This window comes from Vulpes lagopus, chromosome 17, assembly GCF_018345385.1.
Source record: "Vulpes lagopus strain Blue_001 chromosome 17, ASM1834538v1, whole genome shotgun sequence".
NCBI lineage: Eukaryota > Metazoa > Chordata > Mammalia > Carnivora > Canidae > Vulpes > Vulpes lagopus.
In genome coordinates, this window is record NC_054840.1 from 17,330,310 (window position 1) to 17,351,373 (window position 21,064).

Here is a 21,064-nt window from a genome sequence, read left to right on the forward strand (position 1 = left end):
ATGAAGGGGTCATTTTGGATCTTGGTATCTAGTAGAAATATACCTCCCAGAAGACCAGTGGAGAAAGGGGAAGTTTTGGGGTTATCTGGAGACAGAACTGGTATCATAAGAAAGAGAAGAGATTAGTCAGGGAATGAGGAAGAGAGATAGGGTCTCTACTGGCCCTGAATCTAGTACATTATCCCTTCTGTCATCATTCTTAACCCTGTAATTAGACCGTAGAGTATTTCTGGCCCTGGGGTAAAATCTAAATCAGTTTAACAGGTCCAAGACGTTCACTGAGTCATCTGTTTACTTTGTCTACCACATTCCTAGTTCCTAAACATAGCCTCCTACCTCCATTTATTTGAACGTCTTCTTTATTTAATGCCATGCTTTTAATTATGGCACAAGAGGGATATCATTGGCTAGTAGTGTGGTTTGTAATGTAATGTTATAATGTCTGATACAATCCTAGGGTATAGAGACCTGCATTCACTTTTCTCTACCTGCTACCAACAAGAATTCCACTGGGAAGGTATTAAAAAGTAATTCGTTTCATTCAACACATAATCAATAAAATGCAAGAATAAAATCATGACACTCCTTGACTTACAGTAAAAGTCTTAAACAGTAACACGGGATATTGTTTTCTAAATATGGTACTTTAAACCTGCCTTTAATGATCTCTTGCTAAGGTTAAAAGGGTCAAATCCTTGAAATACTTCAAAATCCAAAGGGAATATTGTAGCTCTGTAGAAGTAACTGCTCACTTTTGCTTGTCACATACTCCTGACAAATGACTCACTTCCAGGGAAATCACTGGATCTGAAACACTGGAGCAAAGAACCCCATCTCCCACCCACCCCACCCCCATCTACACGGGAAGGGAGATGGGAGTGCACTCTCAAACGGATTGTTAATCAAAGCCACTCAAACTGCCTAACCAAATGCTCAATTTCCCAGTTTCTTTTCTGACCAGAAAAGGAATATGAAGTTAGATGTCAATCCCAACAATGTGGGGCTCCTAACATTTCTTTTGAAATCAAATATAAATGGTTCTTCATTCTTCTGGCAAGTACAAAATAACCACCCTCAGGAAAAAGGAAAACAATATTTATGGCAGAAGATAAAATATGATGTGATTTTGTTAAGATCCTCTGCTGGCTTGCTCAAAAGGCTACTGCTTCTTGTTTAAGCTGCCACAGCAAATCTTTGCTAGTAGGGAGAAAAATTTCCATGGCTCAATGATGAGATAATATCAGTAAGCAATTTATTAAAGAGCCTGCCATCCATCACTGGAATTTGGAACAATAATGATGCATTGAAAATAAGTATTCATCCCAGTTTTTTTTTTCTCCTCCTCACAAATTCCTTCAGTTCCAATATTTCTTCAGTAAATTGTTAATAGTATTTTGCTCTTTGTCTTTTTGGAAACAAGCCCAGGAGTGAGAAGGCACAAGCAGCAGCTGTCATAAACCCAATGGTACTTATTGCTTGGTTGGCCTATAAAAAAAAAAAAAAACAAACAAACAAGAAACAAACAGAAAGCACATTTTATTCTAAAGGCATTCCAGTATCCTAAACCCAACTTTATCTTTTTTTCCTAAACTGAAGACCCTTTTAATGTACAAAGGATAAATTTCAAACTTCATCCAAAATTAAGTATGTATGAATAAATAAATTTATAATTTTTATAATTATGACAAAGATATAGTTAAATACACATAAGTACATACTCTACATATTTTTATGGCCCCCAACAATTTTAACTCATTATGGCACAATTCCTAACAATCACGATAGTATATGTGGGAGGTAGTATTACTCCTGTTTTGCAAAATTTGGTAAGTTAAGTGATTTGCCTGAGGTCATACCACCAAGACATTTAGTTATAGGTTGAGTCGTGAACCATGTTTCCCCTCTAAACAATCCCTACCTCCTAAACACACACTGGTTTGGTTGGGTCTATACCAGGGTGAATATCTCTGTGTGTGTGTGTGTGTGTGTGTGTGTGTGCGTATGTGTATGCGTGCGCATGTGTGTATGTTCCCTGAACTTGAGTTTGTCTACTAGCAAAGCAATTCAGAGATGTAATCTAAGCTAAATATCTATAAACTCTTATTTGGAAGATACAATTTCTACTTTTATAAACAAATGTCAAAAGAAGTCAATAGTGATGTTAACTATTGTGTCAGAAATTAATTTCTCATGTAGACAAACTAAAATAAACCACTCTCAAGCTCAATTGTCCATAAAGGAGTTCAGACATTTATAGCTTTAAGGGTATTAATCATCATCATGATGAGGGAGCTAATGAATATTCATGATTTTCATGGCACTCGGCTAATATTGTCTTCCATCTGCATGAGTTTGAGTGCAATTTTATGACCCAAAGGTCACATTCAGATGCTTCAGAGTCATCAGGTATTCTGAAAACAACAGTTCTCAGGGATTTAAGAATCAGGCTTTCAAATAAAGCAAAACAATTCTCCCAAATGGCTCTAGAGACCAACCCAAATGCTGAAAATCTTGACTCAGCTCACGGCTGATCATGCCTTCTGTCTAACCCACAGGCCTCCACCACATAGTCTGCACCTTCACAGGACTGCCACACACTGTTGCCTCCTTCCAACATGGAAAAAGACCACCAGGGTCAGGGCAAGAAAGAAGCACAATGACAGGAACATTCATTCCATTATACCATCCAGTGGTCTGCAGGTACAGGGCTTGGCATTGTAGCTCCCTGCTCTGCCACCATCCCCAGATGCCACCATCTGCAGGTACAGGGCTTGGCATTGTAGCTCCCTGCTCTGCCACCATCCCCAGATGCCAGGGGTAATGTCACTGCCAAACAACTGACAAATCCTATGTTAGTTTACAATTCTACCTTTATTTGTTTGGTTGATTATTTGATTCATAATTTTTAATGAGTCACCACCTAAGTTATTTCCCAGGGAAGAGTCAGACTTTTTGGTAGCATAGAACTATCCACTTAGCACATGGGGAGACAAAGGGACAGGAAGATATAAAGGACAAAATCCCAAAGAGGAGTAAAATCAATAATCTGACAAAGATCAAGGATTATAAATGAACCCTAATCCCCATATGATTTTGGGAAGATGCTGAGATTCCCAAGAAGATGTGATACAGGGAAATGTGGTAGGCAATGAACAAATAAGAAGGTTCAATGGATATTTTTAGAGAAAAGTCAAATGGCAGCAAGATGTAACCTTGGGAAAATGACAGGATCCTGTGGGTAGGGTGGCCCCAGCTAAATGCAGACCTAACTCACTGGGTCTCTTTCAGCCACTAGAAACACAAGAGGTGAGGGAAATCCCACAAATCTAAGAGGCCTGGGAGAGCAATGTGATCCTAAACCAAAATCCCCCAAAAACACATAGGCCAGATGCAATGACAAGGAAGCTACTTCTGGCAGTGTGTGAAGTTTCCCAAATTCCAAACACTTATTTCAAGTTGTATTCTAGATGGCAAAATTCTATGTAATTTGGACAATCCCTTGGAGTTACGTGTAACGGGATCTGGCCGGCAAGAGTATAACATCCCAGAATATTCTCAGTGAACCAGTATGAACAAGAGCTTTTATTTTACAACTTACTTAGGATTATAAAATCACCTAAGCCAACTCTTCAGACTTTTTCAGGGCTTTCTGACTGTGGGCCATAATAAAGGCCTCATTCTGAAGATCTATACATGCCCAGTGAAACATTAGCTGAATCTGGAGCATTGTGTCCTGACACAGTGTAGCTGGGTCACAGATGACTGCAGGGCTTATCAAAATTCCTCTTCCCCTGAGACTCTAAGGCTACAATGCTATGCACTGAAGCACAGTCAGAGTGTATGGTGGGTCTGCTTGTTCAAGGGCACTGCCATCTTCCACAAAGAGAGGAACATTTTAATACCTTGTTAAGACTGTAACAGTGGAAAATGTCTACTTAAATTTTTTTTAAAAGAAAAGACATGCCACAGACTAGAAAAAAAATGTTTCCAACAGACAAATCTGTTAAAAGAACTGTTATTCAAAATTTGCAAAAAAGCTCTTAAAACTCAACAAAAAGAAAATGAGCAAGCAACCCAATATAAAAATGGACAAAAGATCTCAAGAGATACATAATCAAATATGATATGCAGATGACGAAGAAGCATATGAAAAGATCCTTAACTTTATACATATTTAGGGAACTGCAAATTAAGACAATGAGATACCACTATGTACCTAGTAGAATGGCTAAAACCCAAAATGCTCACAATACCAAATGCTAAAGATGTGGAAAAAATAGAAACTCTCATTCATTGTTGGTGGGATTGCAAAAGGACAGCCACTTTTACTGTAAGACACTTTGGTGTTTTCTTACAAAACTAAATATAATCTTACCATACAATCCAGTAATCATGCTCCTTGATATTTATCCAAAAGAGCTAAAAACTTTTATCTGTACAAAAACCTGCACACAAAATGCTTCTAGCAGTTTTATTCATAATAACCAAAACTTGAAATTAACCAAGATGGTTTTAAGTAGGTGACTGTTCATCCAGACAATGGAATGTGATAAAGAAAAATGAGTTATCAAACTATGAAAAGATATGGAGGAATTTTATATGCATATTGTTTAGTATGCATACTGCTCAGTCGTTGCCAGAAGTTTAGAGGGAAGGAAAGATGAATAGACAAGCAGAACATTGAGGAATTTTAGGGCAGGGAAATTATTCTGTGCTACTGTAATGATGGATACATGTCACTATACATTTGTCAAAATTTATAGTATGCATTACACTATGAGTGAACCCTAATGTAAACTATTTTAGGGGAGGCAAAATTTTTCCTTTAGTTTCTCAGCTAAGGCTCGCTAATACAAGACAAATTTACAAGAGAAAAATAGAAGTTTATTAATACATTCATCTCATATATACGTGGGAGAAACTCAGGAAAGAGTAACTCAAAGAGGTGGCTTAGAATTCAGGCCTATATAGCATCTTCAACAAAGAACAATGAATTTGGAGACTAATGACAGGACAGAAGAAAGCAATTTTAGGCTGCCCAGGGCTGCAGACCATGGAAAGGTAAATATATGGAAAACTAATGACAAAGGCTAATTAATTAATTATTAATATTATTTAGACTTTTATGGTGCCCTCTCCAGGCTGATAAGAGTCTTAACAATAACCACTGGATGATTAATTTTTATCCTTCCTGCTAGAGAAGGGAAGAGGGACACCTTTGAAAATGTATGTCCCACTTTTAGGGTTTGTTCTCAACTGCCTTCAGTTCAAAATAATCCTTATGCTACATATGTTGTGGGGTGACACAGTCTTGCTTCCTTCACTATCAACTCTCATAGGTAAGGTGTCAGTGTTGGTTTGTCTTTTGTAACAAGTATACCATGCTGATGTGGAATGCTGATGGTGGAGGAGGCTGTGTACGTGGCTGATGGGGAGAGATATGAGGGAACTCTAAACTTCCAGCTCAATTTTGCTGTGAACTGTATATTGCTCTGAAAAATAAAGTCTATTAATTTTTTAATACAAAAAGGCACAAAGAAAAAAGATGTGGCCACAATCTTCCCACTTTTCTAATCTTTATTAATGCACTTGCAGTTTTTTAAATTTGAAGAAATACATATGTATTCCCCCAAAAAACAGTTCTATGCTCAAGACCTCAAAGCCCTGAGGAGACCCAAAAGTGAGCCCAATATTAGCTAATACTAGTAATAATGCTATTAATTATTGGTAGTAATGAAAAACAATACAAGTGCTATAGTTTCTATCAGATCAACATAAACCTTATTGAAGAATACCAACAAAGATCTATAAAACTCTTAAAATATTGTAATTAAAGTAATACTCCTCTAAGTTACACTGGTTTGGGGATGAATAATTTGTAGTACAGTGTGCTAACAGACTTCAAATATCTCTTAGAATCCTCCAAACAACCTCAGTTTATAGATTAGGAAACTGATAAACAATGTTCCCAAAGCCAAACAGCTAACACCTGGGGAAAAGGAGGTTCTAGTTCAGGTCAGCAAAACTCCAAAGTTTAGGTGGCTTCTTAAGGCTGTCACTGCACTGCCTTCAACAGAACCTGCTAGAGAACAGTCCTAGATGTTGAAGAATTATTAATTTTTCACAGGTCTTGATTCTGGGTATGAAAGTTAAAAAGATGAAGGATTGTAAATTAAAGTCAAAGCAAAAAGAAGGTTCTAATTCTTTTTTTTTTAAAGCCACATTAAAAAAAAAAAAAACCTGCTTCTTCGACACAGTGGACAACTTTATCATTTACAAAGGAAAGGGATGGACTCCATTTCCTAGCTATGCCACTAGTTTTCAATGTAAAAGTGAGCAGGAATTTGTGTAGATATCCTCTGTGTTCTGGCTCAGAAGCAATTTATTGTTACATGTGAATAGAGCATTCATTATGTTAATGTATTTCCTAATAAAAATGAATTTCCAATTAAATTATTTCCTAATGAAAACAAATGTATCCTTTATGTTCCCTCTCCTATCTTCCCAAGCCTCCGTGAGAAGAATTGTAAACTCATTCCTTTTAAATAATATTTTATGACATATTCAACAATTTCAAAATACTGGGAGCCTTTATATATTCTCTTATATCACTTTAATGAATCTTTAGGTTAAAACATCAATATTGGAATTGGACTGATGGCATGATAGGTAGAAAGAAGGCAAATTAATCAAGCATGCTTTTAGTTAGGGATCTGCTACACTTCAAAATAGTGAGAGAGATGTCAACATTGCATACTACTTTAAAAATAATTGATCCATCTTTTATTTTTTTTAAGATTTTATTTATTTATCTATTTGTGATAGAGAGAGAGAGAGAGAGAGGCAGAGACACAGGAGGAGGGAGAAGCAGGCTCCATGCCGGGAGCCCGACTCAGGACTCGATCCCGGGACTCCAGGACCGCGCCCTGGGCCAAAGGCAGGCGCCAAACCACTGAGCCACCCAGGGATCCCTTGATCCATCTTTTAAAAATCATTCAAAAGCTCAATGAATCAAAGAATCTGCTTAAAAGCACAAAATTCCTTCAAAACTAGAATTGCAAAACTAGATTGACAGAAATCATTTTCAAACCCACCAAAATATGTCTGTCATTAGTTGGCCTCTCTCAGCTAATGGAAAAGAATCACAGAGTGACCATCTATGTTTCTGGCGAATGAACTCCCACATAAAAACGTCAACATTCTTTGCAGAATGTTTCTTTCAGTGTGTGAGGTTACTGATTTGAGACTGCTATGAGGAAGGAAAATGGGAAAACAAAACAAAACAAAACCCTGAAGGATAGGCAATAGGACTGAAAGAAAAATTATCTATGGTCTTGATTTTGCTTCAAGTTCTTTCCAGCAATTTATGATGACTACGTTCTAGCTAGACTACGTTCTAGCTTTAATCTGGCCAGTAACTTGCTCCATGACCTTGGACAACTCAATTCCTTTCTTTATCCTTTGGAGTTTTCATATTTTCTTGTCCTTTTCATTTTGTTTGTGGCCTGGGAATCTTATGGTCAGTAGTCACTGTTTTTCCAATGTAAGAAGCTGCTTATAGGCAGCCCGGGTGGCTCAGCAGTTTAGCACCGCCTTCAGCCCAGGGTGTAATCCTGGAGACCCGGGATCAAGTCCTGCATCAGGCTCCCTGCATGGAGCCCGCTTCTGCCTCTCTCTCTCTCTCTCTCTCTCTCTCTCTCTGTATGTGTGTATGTGTGTCTCTCATGAATAAATAAATAAAATCTTTAAGTAAAAAAAAAAAAAAAAAGCTGCCTATGTATCTTCTAAAGACAACTCACCTGCTCTGAAACTCCTTCTCCATAGCGAAGCAAAGTCACAAAATGCTCACAGTTGTTGACAAGAATGTCATATTCCACCTCCTGTCCAATAACCATCTCTGACCGTTGCATGACTTCTTCCACAGGGAGAGGGGAGTATGTCCCATCGTATTTATTGTTTATTCTGTAGCTATCATTTCCCACAACATCCTTCAGCAGTTGCATCTTCACCAGGGCCTTCTTGCTGAAGACAGACTTGGCACTTGTAAATGATGCAGAAATGCCATCCTCTAAAAGGAGAATTTTGGTTAGCAAGATCGAGTGATGCAGCCCCGTGAACCCCAATGCCATATAACTGCAAAACCACACCTTTGTAAGTGATGGAATCACTGAAGCCAGCTCTGTTAATTTACCACCAAACTAGAAGCCACTTAATCGTGCCAGGCTGAACAACTCATTCTGTGTTTATCAATAACACTTAATACTATAGGAGTGAGAATATAAGGAAACCCTTTGTAAATCTGTATCTGCCCACGAAGCATATTGGGTGAGAAAACTACCCATTCTTAAAGAATAAGATCTCTATCAGGTGGCATTATTATTAGAGATCTTGGCATATGTCCCTAGCATAGTACAGCAAAGATTATTGTCCATTTTTTTCTATAAAACAGGCTCTTTTTCAGCATCTGAACCCTTCCAAACTAATATTTGTGGACCTCAGCACTTGTACATTCTGATTAGTAAGCTTGTCCTAGTGTTGAAACTGTGCTCCTTATCCTTTCCTCTGCTTTTACACTTGGATTCAATTTGGGTCCAATTTGAAACCTGCAGGGTACCTCAGTCCTCTAACAGGTCAGCTAGGATCAAGCTGGGGTCCTGCTTTTATCTTGCCAGCTCCTTTTGGCCAAGAAACTAAGTCTTGAAACTGAACGTAACCTAGTAGGCCGTCCTACTAGATGTGGCCCTGTGCTATGCCCCACCCCCTGCCACTCCGTATTAGCTGCCTTAATTGGCAAGGATCTGCCTTAGACTGCCAGGGACCTATGTCTCCTGGCCTGCCACTGTCAGTATCTGAGGCTGGACAGATGATTGTTCAGTGTCCAGCTCCAATGCCTGGCCCTGGTACCTGTCCATCTGCCTGAGACTGCTATGGTTGGCTATTTGTTCAAGTAAATCATAAGAGGGAGAGTCTCCTTGTAACCAGTGTTTAGACACTCTTCCTTTTAGTAATGACCAAAAGCAAAAATTTTTTTCTACTCCTCTTTTTTCCTACCTCCCAAGCTTCTTTTCATTCAAGCAGCATTTCCAGTTAATATCTTACACACTGGAAGTCCTTATATGTTACAAGTTCTTAAAGCATGTATCTCCTAGTTAGAATTACTAAACGTTTTAGAAACCAGTCTCATGCAATCAATTTACGAATGAGGAAATCACAGCTTGGAAAGGTAAACTGGCTTGCAAAATATCATGCAAATAGTTAACAATAGAACCAGAAACTGGATTTCAGTCTACAGGATCAAAGCTCTGTACTAGAACCACATTAATATGGAGTTAACACATGAAAATGAGGAAAGAGCAAAACAATCTTTATTATTTTCCAGATGTGAAAACTGCAGAGAAAATATAGCTTTGCTTAATGTTAATCACTAGACTCTGCAGAAACTAATGGCTCTGTATCGTAAATGTCACTTTATTTGCCATTTCTATTTCCAACCCTCTATAACAGGAGGCAAATATCTCAAAATGTTGCGAAAACTACTTCATTAAAAATTCTCAGATGTTTCCAAGATAGTAAGACTAGGATTATTAAAGCTTCTTTCTAAAGGTATCTTGAAGAAAAAAAAAATACTCCAGGCTACTTGAAAAAATAATTTGTGCTTATTTCCAAACATTTAGGAAATACAGAAAAAACTATGTAAGTATGTAAATATGAATCACCCATTACCTACCCACCAGAAATAATTATCATTTTGATGTACTTCTATTATGTGTTATTAACACATAATAATGTGTATATATTATTTCTTTGCAAACTAAACATCATATTATATACCACACTTTTAATCTGGAAATTTCAAATAAATATCGTGCGATATTATCTATCATGCAATTAAACATGGCCAGAAATATGATTTTCAATAGCCATTATAGTAGCTGTTGTTTTGGCCTATCTAGCACCCCATCCCATAATTGCCTTTCTTTCTGGAAAATATTTTGTGTGGGCCAATCATAGTATCTCATTCTCCTGGGCCCAGAATGGTCCAGTGATGGGCAAGGGTCCACACTAAACCAATTAGGATAGTTCTCCATGCTATTTCTAACTTCAACAGACAGGGATTAGCTCTCTTCTACTCAGTCACAGGACTGTAAGAATGAGAGCCTAAGGATGTTGACAGTTATCATTTCAGCTTCCTAGAGAGAAACAGTCTAGGAGAATTAAGACAATACATAGAAAGAAAATGCAGATGTGAGTCTTCATAATCATGTTCAAATCCCTATATCCAGGCATCCCTGAAGCCAGTACCATTTTTACCCTTTCTGTCGTTTATCTCAGGGAAGCAATGAATTTGCCTTTTTGCTTACACTAGTTTGTGTTTGTTTTCTGTTACTTGCAACTAAAGAATTCTGCCAAACAGAGAATATTCTAATATTCTGTGGCAAAGTCATAATTCATTTAACTAGTCCCATATTGAACATTAAGCCACTGTTGATTTCTTTTTTTGTTTCTCCTAATCCCCTTCACATATTTCACCCATCTCCCTATCCCTCCCCTCTGGCAACCACCTATTGCTCTCTGTAGTTATGAGTCTGTTTCTGGCTTGTTTATTTGTTCATTTGTATTATTGTGGGTAGGGTATTTTGAGGGGGGTTGTTTGTTTTTTTAGATTCCACGTGTAAGTGAAATCATATGATAATTGTCTTTCTCTGTGTGACTTCTTTCACTTGCCCATTACCCTCCAGGTCCATCCATGTTGTTGCAAATGGCAAGAACTCATTCTTTTTTATGGCTGAGTAATATTCCATTGTGTATATCCCACATCTTCTTTATCTATGGATGGACACTTAGGTTGCGTCGGTATGTTGGCCATTATAAATAATGTTGCAATAAACATAGGGGTACATATATCTTTTAGAATTAGTGTTTTCATTTTCTTTAGGTAAATATCCAGCAGAGGAATTACTGGATAATTAGGTAGTTTTATCTTTAACTTTCTGAGGAAACTCCAGAGTGCTTTGCAGAGTGGCTGCACCAGTTTGCAATCCCACCAACAGTGCAGGAGGATTCTCTTTTCTCCAAATCCTCACCAACATTTGTTATTGCCATTGTCTATTTTTTAAACTGTCATAAATGACACAGAAGTAAACACGTATAAAGAATGTTTTTCTACATCTCTATAAGTATTTCTGAAGAATAAACTAATAGAAGTACAATTCTATTGGATCAGAGCACATGAACTCTTTTAAGACTCTTAATACATATTGTTAAATTGTTTTCAGGAATGATGTTCTCAACTTTCATTTCTTTCAACAATATCCTTGTTTTGATTTCATTATACCCTATCCACACTGACTGTTATCATTTTTAAATCTTTGCTAAGTGATAGGCATAAAACCTGTTATTTTATTATACAACTCCTAGATTACTACCTTTAAAGATAAGATGGTTTCTGCTCTTCTTCTTCTACAAACTGTTCATAATTCTTTACCCATTTGTTTTTTGGGATTTTGGTGTTTAGTATTCCCAGCATCTAGAATAGCATTTGGCACATACTGGGTAATCTGTAAATAAATGTTGAACAAATTGAAATAATTTGTGTGAAAGACACTGATTCTTATCATTTGTTTGTGACAAATATGCTCCCCAGGCGAATTATTTACTTTTTAATTGGGTGCGTTTCTTTTTTTTTAAACCAGAGGTTTTCAATCTTAATGTTAATTGGCCTTTGTGATTTATGCAATGCCCCTTTGGTCTTAGCATGTCCTTCCCTAAACCTGTCTCAGATAGATTAATCTACTTTCTATGTTTTATTTCTATTTTGTCTTATTTCATTATTTCATTCATGATTCCTTCTTATAACAAGAAAACTCAAAAGCTTTCAGATGTTGCTGGAAACAGACCTTACCTAGAGGTGCTATGTTGATAACATAACCATCACCCAAGTACAGTGCCCAGTGCTGATAGCCAGAACGAAATACTTCAATCAAGTCTCCTTGCTGGGGGTTACCAGGATAGCTCAAACTAAAGCAATCATTAAACGCCATCTGCAATGACAGAGACAAAGAAGATCTAGCTGACATGACTTGCCAAAAGAAAATTGATTTAAGACTTCCATACAAGTATAGGGACACAGAATTTATTAGGAATGCATTCCTTATTAAAGACTTAAACTCATGCCACTATCCTTTCCTTTGAATGATCCCAACACTGAATTATGTGTACATAAGTGAAAAAGATGTGAGAAAGAATTTTATCTGCTAATTGCTTAATTTTCTATAGCAATGCTTCTCATTCTGATCAAACCTAGGGCTCCTTTACAATAATAAGCATTTTAGAATTCTCTCCTTAAATCCAGAAATTCAGGGTTGCCTGGGTGACTCAGTCAATTAAGCATCTGCCTTTGGCTCAGGTCATGATCCCAGGGTCCTGGGATCAAGCCCCCACGTTGGGCTCCCTGCTCAGTGGAGAGCCTGCTTCTTCCTTTCCCTCTGAAGAGGAAGTCAAATAATAAATAAAATCCTTAAAAATTAAAAAATGTATCCAGAAATTAATAGATAATATAACTTAACTATATACAAAAATTTCAAAAATATTAATATAGTGCCCTATTTGGAAGATAAAGGGGAAATCAATTTACATGTCAATACGTGTCTTATATAGTCACAACTATACTAAAAGATATAATAAAGTGTCCACGTACTTGCACTTACTTAGCAGGAAAAAGTCAATGTTCAGAAGCAGAAGATGAGAAATCTTTTGGCCTTTCATATATCAGCACAGTAAAATCAAAGAACAAGGCATAGGTGGACACTAATGTTTTGCGCAAAGAAATACTTTGTATTGCAAAACTTACTCTATAATTTAACTTAACCATAGATAAGTTCCAGGCTCAGATGAGTGTCCATCCAGAGATTCAATCATACTGCAGGATACAGGACATTTATTTCTTGGGCCAAGCTGTACTGTGCAGGTCTAGGCACTGCAATCTCTACCCACTAAATATCAGTAAATGCTCTTTGTCATGTAACAACTACAAACATCCCCACAGGTTTCCACCATTCCCCTACTGCTTCACTTACTGTCTGATTTCTTACTTACTCATTCCAGAAACAGGGTAAGGTGCCATCGTAGAAGTGAGACAACTTGGAAGGTTGGGGAGTTCACCATGCTGATGAATATGTCTGAAAATTCTAAGTTTGGTGAGGCTTTTTTTTTTTTTTCCTTTTAAGTCAATACTTTTCAGAAAACATATAAGTCTCTGACAGTTGGTTTTTATGGAAGGTTACATTTCCTATGTATGTATGGCACGGAAGTAGAATGACTCAGCAGGCGAAAGTTAGAGACATTCATCAATACTCAGAAGGAGATTTAGTGCTATATCCATGTTGAATCTCTAATTGGCAGCAGAGTTTCTCATCATTTCAGATCTAATATAGATCTGTATGCTCATTTGCAAGATAAATCCAAGGGCCAGAAAGGGAAATTTCCAAGCCATCTAAATTATAATCATAATAGCATAGGCTAAGGACTTGGGAATACAGACTATCATTTTTTTGGCACTCTAAAAGTCTTTTCTACAACACTTAATATTGGGAGGGTGTTTTCCCAAGTATTTGTGTGCCATCTGTTGAAAACTTCAATCATCACACTGTCACAGAAATGCAGCCAAATGTAAGCTGTCCATCTGTTGAAAAATAACTATTAAAACAACTTTATGGAAACCATTAAGTCTAACCACTCTGTCAAATATGTTTGAGTCTTAAGATGGAGTTCAGAATTTGGCCACATGGGTACTAAAAGGAAAAATAGATAATATACTATGAAATAAACAAACACATTTCCCATGAATAGGATTCAGCAAGCACACACAGCTGCCTACTAGAATTCAGAGACCTAGCCAAGCTTACAATAATAATCACCCTTTGAACAGAGAGCACTTTGCAGTGTAACATTTTTTTTCAAACGCACTATTTCAATTAACCCTATTTAACTTGTTAAACAATGATTTGAGCTTATTATGTTATTATTCCATTTTATAGGAAAAAATATACAGTAGCTAATGCCAGCTTTTGGAAAACACCCATTGAAACCTTCAAACAGATCACTTACATTAGGGCTATATCCCAATAAACCCATTGTTAGTTGAACATATCATAGGTCAAAATGCATTTAATTCATCTAACCTACTGAACATCATAACTTAGCCTAGCCTACCTTATACATGTGCAGAACACCTCCATTAGCCTACAGTTGGTAAAATCATCTAACATGAAGCCTGTTGAATAATAAAGTGTTGAACATCTCATGCAATTTATTGAGTATTGTATGAAAATGAAAAATGTGGTTCCATGGCTGTATGGGTACAAAACAGTTCCCAATACTAGGGCACCGGGGTGAGCTGCAGTAACCAGGCTTTGTGAACTGTCCAGAACTAAACAGGTGGATGGTAAAACAGAGGTGGCTGTTTATAATTGTTGAGAAGGTGGCTTATGGTTTTTGTGTGATTTCAGCTCCTTATCCTTTCAGCCACAATAATTCTCTGGAACAGATGATTCCACTGCACAATCTTAATATATTTAACACGCTTTCAATTCTGGCATATAGTTTGTAAACTGATTTATGAAACGTAAGTTAATTGATTTCATGAAGCCTATCATATTTATAATGAAGGATGGCAGGATAACAAGGAAAACATCTCATATGAGTAACCACTCAAGAAACTAAGGGAGGAGATTGGAGACTAATATGTAAGGGGAAAGTGAGTTCTAACACCAAGTGCTTAGAATTACAACAATTTATTGCAGAAAAGTACGTCAGACATTACCTAATCCACTGCTCTCCAAACTTGTTTTTAGCAGCACGGCCCTGAATTAAACCAAATATCAGATGGACCCACAAAAATATAAATCACAAAAGTAGCTCTGCCCTGGATGAAGTCAGGAAGGAGCATGAGAGTCCCATCTGCTCCTCATTGCTGCTGCTACCGAGGTTCTCTGGGGCCCCAGAAATTCTAGGAATGGAGCTTGAATAACACTCATTTAGTTATAGCACAAGCCCCCTCATTTTCAAGATAGAGGAAATAGTAACAGGTAATTTGACATGCCAAAGGTCATATGCTATTTTACAAAAGATTTCCAACAAATGGTGCTAGAGCAATTGAATATTCATTGCAAAAAAACAACAGGCAAAAATACAACAAAACACAAATCTCCACCTAAGTTTCATGTCTAATACAAAAAATATATTTGAAAACAGATCATAGAATTAAATGTAAAACTATAAAATATGGTGGTGGGGGGGAGCACATAGGATTTAGGGTAGACAAAGAGTTCCTGGTCTTAATACTGAAAGTACTATCCACAAAAAGAAAAACTGAAAAATTGTCCTCAAAATTTAAAACTTTTGCACTGCAAAAGATCCTGTTAAAAGTTCAAAAAGACAAGCTACAGAATGGGAGAAAATATTTGCAAACCACACATCTGAGGAAGAACTAGTATCGAGAACATATAAAGAACTCTCAAAACTCAAGATTAAAAGAGCAAAGAATACAATTAGAACATAACCAAAAGACACAAAGACATTTCACCTAAGAGACACCGATGTCAAGTAAGCCATGTTAAACTCATTAGCCATTTGGGAAATGCAGATTAAAACCATGAAGGGATAACATTACCCACTTATCTCAATAACTAAAATAAAAAGTAATGACAACAGAAAATGCTGGCAAGAATGCACAGGAACTGTATCACTCATTTGCTGGTGAGAATATAAAGTGGCATAGCCCCTCCTGAAGCAAACTCTTTAAAAACTTGTAACTACCAAAAACTTGTAACTACCATTTCTCTGATAACTCCTGGACATTTACCCAGGGGACTGAAGACAATAGACAATGAAGACTTATATGTACACAAGAACCTGTACATGAGTGTTTAGAGCAGTTTATTCATATTAACTAAAAACTGGAAACAGTCCAGGGTGACCTTCAGTGGGTAAGTAAATTGTGGTACAGGCACACTATGGAATAGTACCACGGAATAAAAAGGAACAAACTATTGATGCATGCAGCATCCTGGATGAATCTCCAGAGGATTATGCTGATGCTGAGTGGAAAAAGCCAATGCCAAAAAGTTACTGTATGATTCTATCTATAGAACATTCTTGAAATGACAAAATTATACAAATAGAGAATAAAGAGTGGTTGCCAGGGGTTAAGAAAGTGGTGAAAGGGAAGTGGGTGTAGCTATAAAAGGGCAACATGAGAGATCCTAGAGATAATGGAAATGTTCTGCATCTTAATCATGTCAATGTCAATAACCTGTCTGTGATATCACAGTACAGTTTTGTAAAACGTTAGCACTGGGGGAAACTGGGTAAAGGCACAAGGGATCTCTCTGTGTTATTTCTTATAATTGCATGTGAATCTACAATTACCTAAATATAATAATAGAGATCAATGCTTTTTTTAAAAATACAGGACCTAGAAGAGGACAAATATATAGACGTTATATGGTGACAGATTTCAGCTGTATATGAGGAAAACTTCATTGCAAGTGATCCAACAATGGAACAGAGCACCTTGTGCAGATCACAGTCTGTCACTGGGAACGCTGAAATACACTCAAGGTTGACAAAAATAACATCTCCAGCGTGGTGGTAGGAGGCGAGGCGAGAGTAGTTAGGGGAGGAGGCCTTGTAAGGTCCCTTTCAGCTCTAATGTTCTCCCCTTCTGTTTCCCAGTAAGTGTGCTAGGTGTAATCCTCAAGTCAATACCAAGAAGTAGAGATCATTATTTCCCCCATTTTAAAGATGAGGCATACAACATTCACAGCAGTTCGGAAACTTACCCAAAATCACACAATGGAAAAAGCCAGAACCCACAACTGGACTCAGATTAGCCTACCTCCAAGATCAGGCTTCTGATCCTAACTGCTTCTCCCCTTCACATTGTACTGCCTCCACCGCTGACATTTCTGCAGCAGCCCTTCTAGCGCACTGTTGGACCAGTTAGCAACTGTGAGCTGATCATTAAGATCACCATTTTACAGATGAGGAACCTGAGGCTCTGAGGAGTTAACTGTCAGACCTAAAGTCACAAAGGTAGTAAGTGGCAGAGACAGAATTCAATTCCAGATCTGTCTTCTTATTCCAGACTGCATGCTCTTTATACCACAGATTAACATTGTGAACCAAAGGAATTGCTACTAAACAATTTTCTCAAAGACCCAGACACCAACAGAGAAGGGATGACAAAAGAAAAATATAAATTGTACCTCATCAAACTAAAAACTTTTGTTTTTCAAAGTCAAAAGTGAAAAACAATGGATAGAAAGGAGATTTGCAAATGTTTTCTCTAGGTCTCATAACTTGCATCTATATAAGTAAAGAACAGGTACAAGTCAAAAGATAACTTTTTAAAAATAGGTAAAGGATCTGAATCAATATTTCTCTGAAGAAAATATAAAAATGATCCATAATCACATGAAAAGTTACTCAATGTTATTAGCCATGAGGGAAATGCAGAGTAAAACCACAGTGAAATACCACTTCATACCCACTAGGATGGCTAAAATTAAAAAGGCAGATATTAAATGTTAGCAAGGATGTGAAAAATCGGAACCAACCCTCAAACATTGCAGTATAAATGTGAAATGGTATAATCTAAAAAAAAAAAAAAAAAGTGGAGAAGCTGCAAAAAACACATGGAATATATATTTCATGTAACAACACAGAAAGTTTTTAAACATTTCTATGCAGAACCAGAGAGTAATGGGAAATGAATCTTGGGGTATCCCTGATCTTCTCATACAGGAGAGGTGTCAAGGTCAGGCTAGAAGCATCTAGAAGATGCCTAGACTTAGACCCTAGGCAAATGGCTATAACTTGATTGGGTAATTTGATCTGCATGGACCACATCTACCCATCTCATTTGGGAACAAGAAAATAATTCTGTGCTTCATATCCATGAGCTAACACAGAACCAATGAAACATACATTTATAAAGGCCTCTATTACAGTCTGTGTGTCACCTTGAAGATAAAAAATAACACTTGATGTGCACAGAATTGTCTAGTCTATAATAAAGAGTGGCATGAAGGTAAATCTACAATCTTTGTAAAAGAAATCTCCTGTTTCAACTACCAAAACAGGCTGCCCTGTTTAGAGCTCCTTGTTGGTCCCTCCCCATGCACGGAAAGATGGAACTTCCCCCTGCACAGACAGGGGCAGGCTGATTACCTGCTGCTCATGTCCATGAGGCCACCTGTGTTACAGAAATCCTAAGAACCCTTTTTTCCACAAACTACTTCCAAGAATGCTGTTGGAAGTCTGAAACACAACCACACACCATCCCTAGTCCAACAGTCTCCCTGTTCGATTTGGACCTTTTCTCGTCTCAGCTGCATTTTTTCATCCTTGCTTCTACCGCACTGAGCTGGCTCCATGACGCCTCACACCCCCAGAATGACCACTGCACACCCCCAAGGAGCTGCAAGGCTTTTGGTCCCACATCCTCCCTACAGCTGAGGGTTCCATCTCCCCATCAGATGAACTGACCTCCCTACTGGATGAACCATCTTCCACTACTGATTTCTCCATCTTGCCCCCCGTGTGCTCATCTCTACGTTCTAGGAAAACCAACCTAACCGTGATTCCTCACACTCACCTGGAATTTCGTTGCTAACACTGAACCTACTACCTGGAACACGGCTGCGCCTTTCCCAATGCCCCCCAAAGTCCCACTCCTAGAGATCCAGGCCAGAGGCCCCCTCCTCCCCAGGTCCTCTTGCAGCCAGCCTGCGATGCCGTTTCCAAGGTGTGTTTATCTTGCACCCTTGGCGTTTCCCACACCTGCGTCAGTTACTGGTGTCCGGGGAGTAATCTCTTCCGCTCGGTACGGAGGGCTGCTTCTCGTTTGTCTCTACACCTTCAGCTCCTGGCGGAGCCCCTGGCACAAATATCTGCGGAGCAAGTATCTAATGAACGAGGGAATGAGAAGTCCAAGCCCAGGGGAGGACAGAGTAGCTGGGTTTATCCAGCACATAAATCATATTGATAGTCCTGAATGCCAAAGCAATATCACCATTCCCCAAATCTGATATTTTCTGATACTAATTACTTGTGTTATTATCCGTATTCATGGAGGACGGTGGGTCTAAGAAAAAAAAAAAAAAAAACTTTTAAGCAAGACCAGTTTTCTAGTCCTGGTTCTGCCATTTAATAGCTTTGTGACTTGGGGACCGGGTCTCTCCCTGTAGACTCAGTTCCCCCATTTGTAACAAAGAAGGGTCTGGATGGGGGGATCGCCGGGTAGCTCAGCGGTTTGGCGCCGCCTCCGGCCCAAGGTGTGACCCTGGAGACCCAGGATCGGGTCCCACGTCGGGGTCCCCGCATGGGGCCTGCTTCTCCCTCTGCCTGGGTCTCTGCCTCTGTGTGTGCGTGTCCCCCATGAATAAATAAATAAATAAAATCTTTTTAAAAAAAAGGTGGGGGTGTGGATGCTCTCTATTGGTCCTTCGAGTCTCCACACGTGACAGGTGGGGCCTACAGGGCTGCCTGCCCGGGAGCCTGGCGGTCGTCCCCCACGCCCACCCCCAGCACACCTCGCTCAAGCCCGGGGCGGCCGGGCCTGCGCACCGGGGTGGCTGCCGGCGTCCTGGGGTCGCCCTGGGGTCGCCCTGGGGTCGCAGCCGCGGGCCTCCGCTAGCGGCCACCCGCCCGCTGCATCCGCGCTCGCGGGAGGTCGAGGCCGGGGCGCTCAGCGCCGCCGCCCAGCCCCGCCCCGCCCCGCCCCGCCCCGCCCCGCCCCGCGCCCGGGGCCCCGCCCCCGACGCTGCTGCGCATGCTCCGCGGTCCCGCCCTGCCCGGTGCGCGGAGCTCGGCTGCACCCCCGCGCGCACACACACGGGGGTCAAGGCGCGGCCCCCGCGCGGAGCCTGACGCCGACTGCACCCATCGCCCCTCGTCCCCACCCCCCCGCCCCCGCGGCCGCTCTTCCAAACTTCTGTGGCATCCACGGTTGTGCCAGGCGCTGCAGTGACCAAGGTTCGCGGCCACTCGTGAATGTGCCCCGCCCCGCTACACGTGCACACCCGTCTAGCGCTGCACACATCCCTGTGCCCGGGAAAGAACCCCCCGACCCCCGTGCCTGTGCCCCAAGAGCGCACCCCAGTCTTTATTTAGCTCAGCAAAGGTTGGAGGGAGGGGATGACCTTAGAAAACCTCCCTGTCTCCCACCACACACACACAACTTGACAGGACGAGTACTTGTGAGCCTGATCCGGAGCCCAAATTAGGGCTGTGAGGTCGCACACGCCCTCCCCCCCTTCCCCCCCCCCCCCAGGCGCTCCCTTTGGAACCTTCCCTGTCACCTCCCTCTAGCCTAAGATCAACTTGAGAGTGGAAAGAGGACAGAAAGGAAGGAGAAAGGAGAGGGGAAGGGTGTGCCAACCCCTCCACAGCCAGGTACTAGTTTCTCCCAGTGGCAAATTTACCTGGCTCTTCTTGGGATGGGGCCTTCCTTAAAGAAAGACACTCTCCGCCCGTGCACTACCCCTCTCACCTCTCCGGCCCTTCCCCTACCAAAGGCCTGGTTCTGCCCATCCCTTATTCAGCATGACTTGGGTGCATGTGACAGAGCAGGGTGGCCAGGTAGGCCAGCAGAGGCTTCCAGGAATAAAGCCGTGTGAGTTTAAAAATAAAGCTGGGGATGAAGAGTATCCCTTGTCTCACTGCTAAACTAGAGAGGCCGGGCCGCCTAGCCAGCCAAGGACGCAAAGCCTGGTGGACAGCTAAATGAACTTTTTGGAGCTCTGCACAGGCCTTTCCTTCAAACAAGTCATAACCTAGATTTTTTACTCTGATTTAAATGGAATCTCAGCTAAAAGGAAGGATTCAGAGGCTGAAATAGATTGCTAATTTTATGTGTTTTGTCACAGTGGGATAAGAATTATGTAAAGATGCAGCTGCCTTTATAAAGGAATCAGGTTCTGTTATGAAAATTAAGGGTGAATCTGCATGGTTTGAAACTGGGTCTGGCTTTGACAACTTTGGAGACAGGGAGAACCGTAGA

The 21,064-nt window shown here is 39.9% G+C and overlaps 1 protein-coding gene across 7 annotated transcripts; it reads right to left on the reverse strand.

Annotated features, from left to right (window-relative positions):
* Nucleotides 1–1,230: 1,230 nt before the first annotated feature.
* Nucleotides 1,231–20,591, reverse strand: PLAAT1 (phospholipase A and acyltransferase 1). Of its 7 annotated transcripts, none has more exons than XM_041731458.1 (5): nucleotides 20,487–20,590; nucleotides 18,844–18,953; nucleotides 11,903–12,041; nucleotides 7,800–8,068; nucleotides 1,231–1,485 (listed from the first exon to the last, which is right to left on the reverse strand). In XM_041731458.1, the coding sequence occupies exons 3-5, from the start codon at nucleotides 12,039–12,041 to the stop codon at nucleotides 1,384–1,386; spliced, it is 510 nt and encodes a 169-aa protein (XP_041587392.1). In that variant the 5' UTR covers nucleotides 18,844–18,953; nucleotides 20,487–20,590; the 3' UTR covers nucleotides 1,231–1,383. The 7 variants fall into 7 exon arrangements, with proteins under 7 accessions (XP_041587392.1, XP_041587390.1, XP_041587394.1 ...); XM_041731456.1 differs by lacking the exon at nucleotides 20,487–20,590 and adding an exon at nucleotides 19,596–19,753; XM_041731460.1 differs by lacking the exon at nucleotides 20,487–20,590 and adding an exon at nucleotides 19,630–19,646.
* Between the last annotated feature and the right edge of the window lie 473 nt (nucleotides 20,592–21,064).

What these genes read in the sequence shown, in the direction of transcription:
- PLAAT1 (XM_041731457.1), bottom strand. Translation starts at nt 12,041, where the DNA reads ATGGCGTTTAATGATTGCTTTAGTTTGAGCTATCCTGGTAACCCCCAG. An exon ending in TATCAACATAGCACCTCTAG is followed by an intron (nt 8,069 to 11,902) that starts GTAAGGTCTGTT and finishes TTCTCCTTTTAG; the next exon opens with AGGATGGCATTTCTGCATCA. An exon ending in GAGAAGGAGTTTCAGAGCAG is followed by an intron (nt 1,486 to 7,799) that starts GTGAGTTGTCTT and finishes TTTTTTTTATAG; the next exon opens with GCCAACCAAGCAATAAGTAC.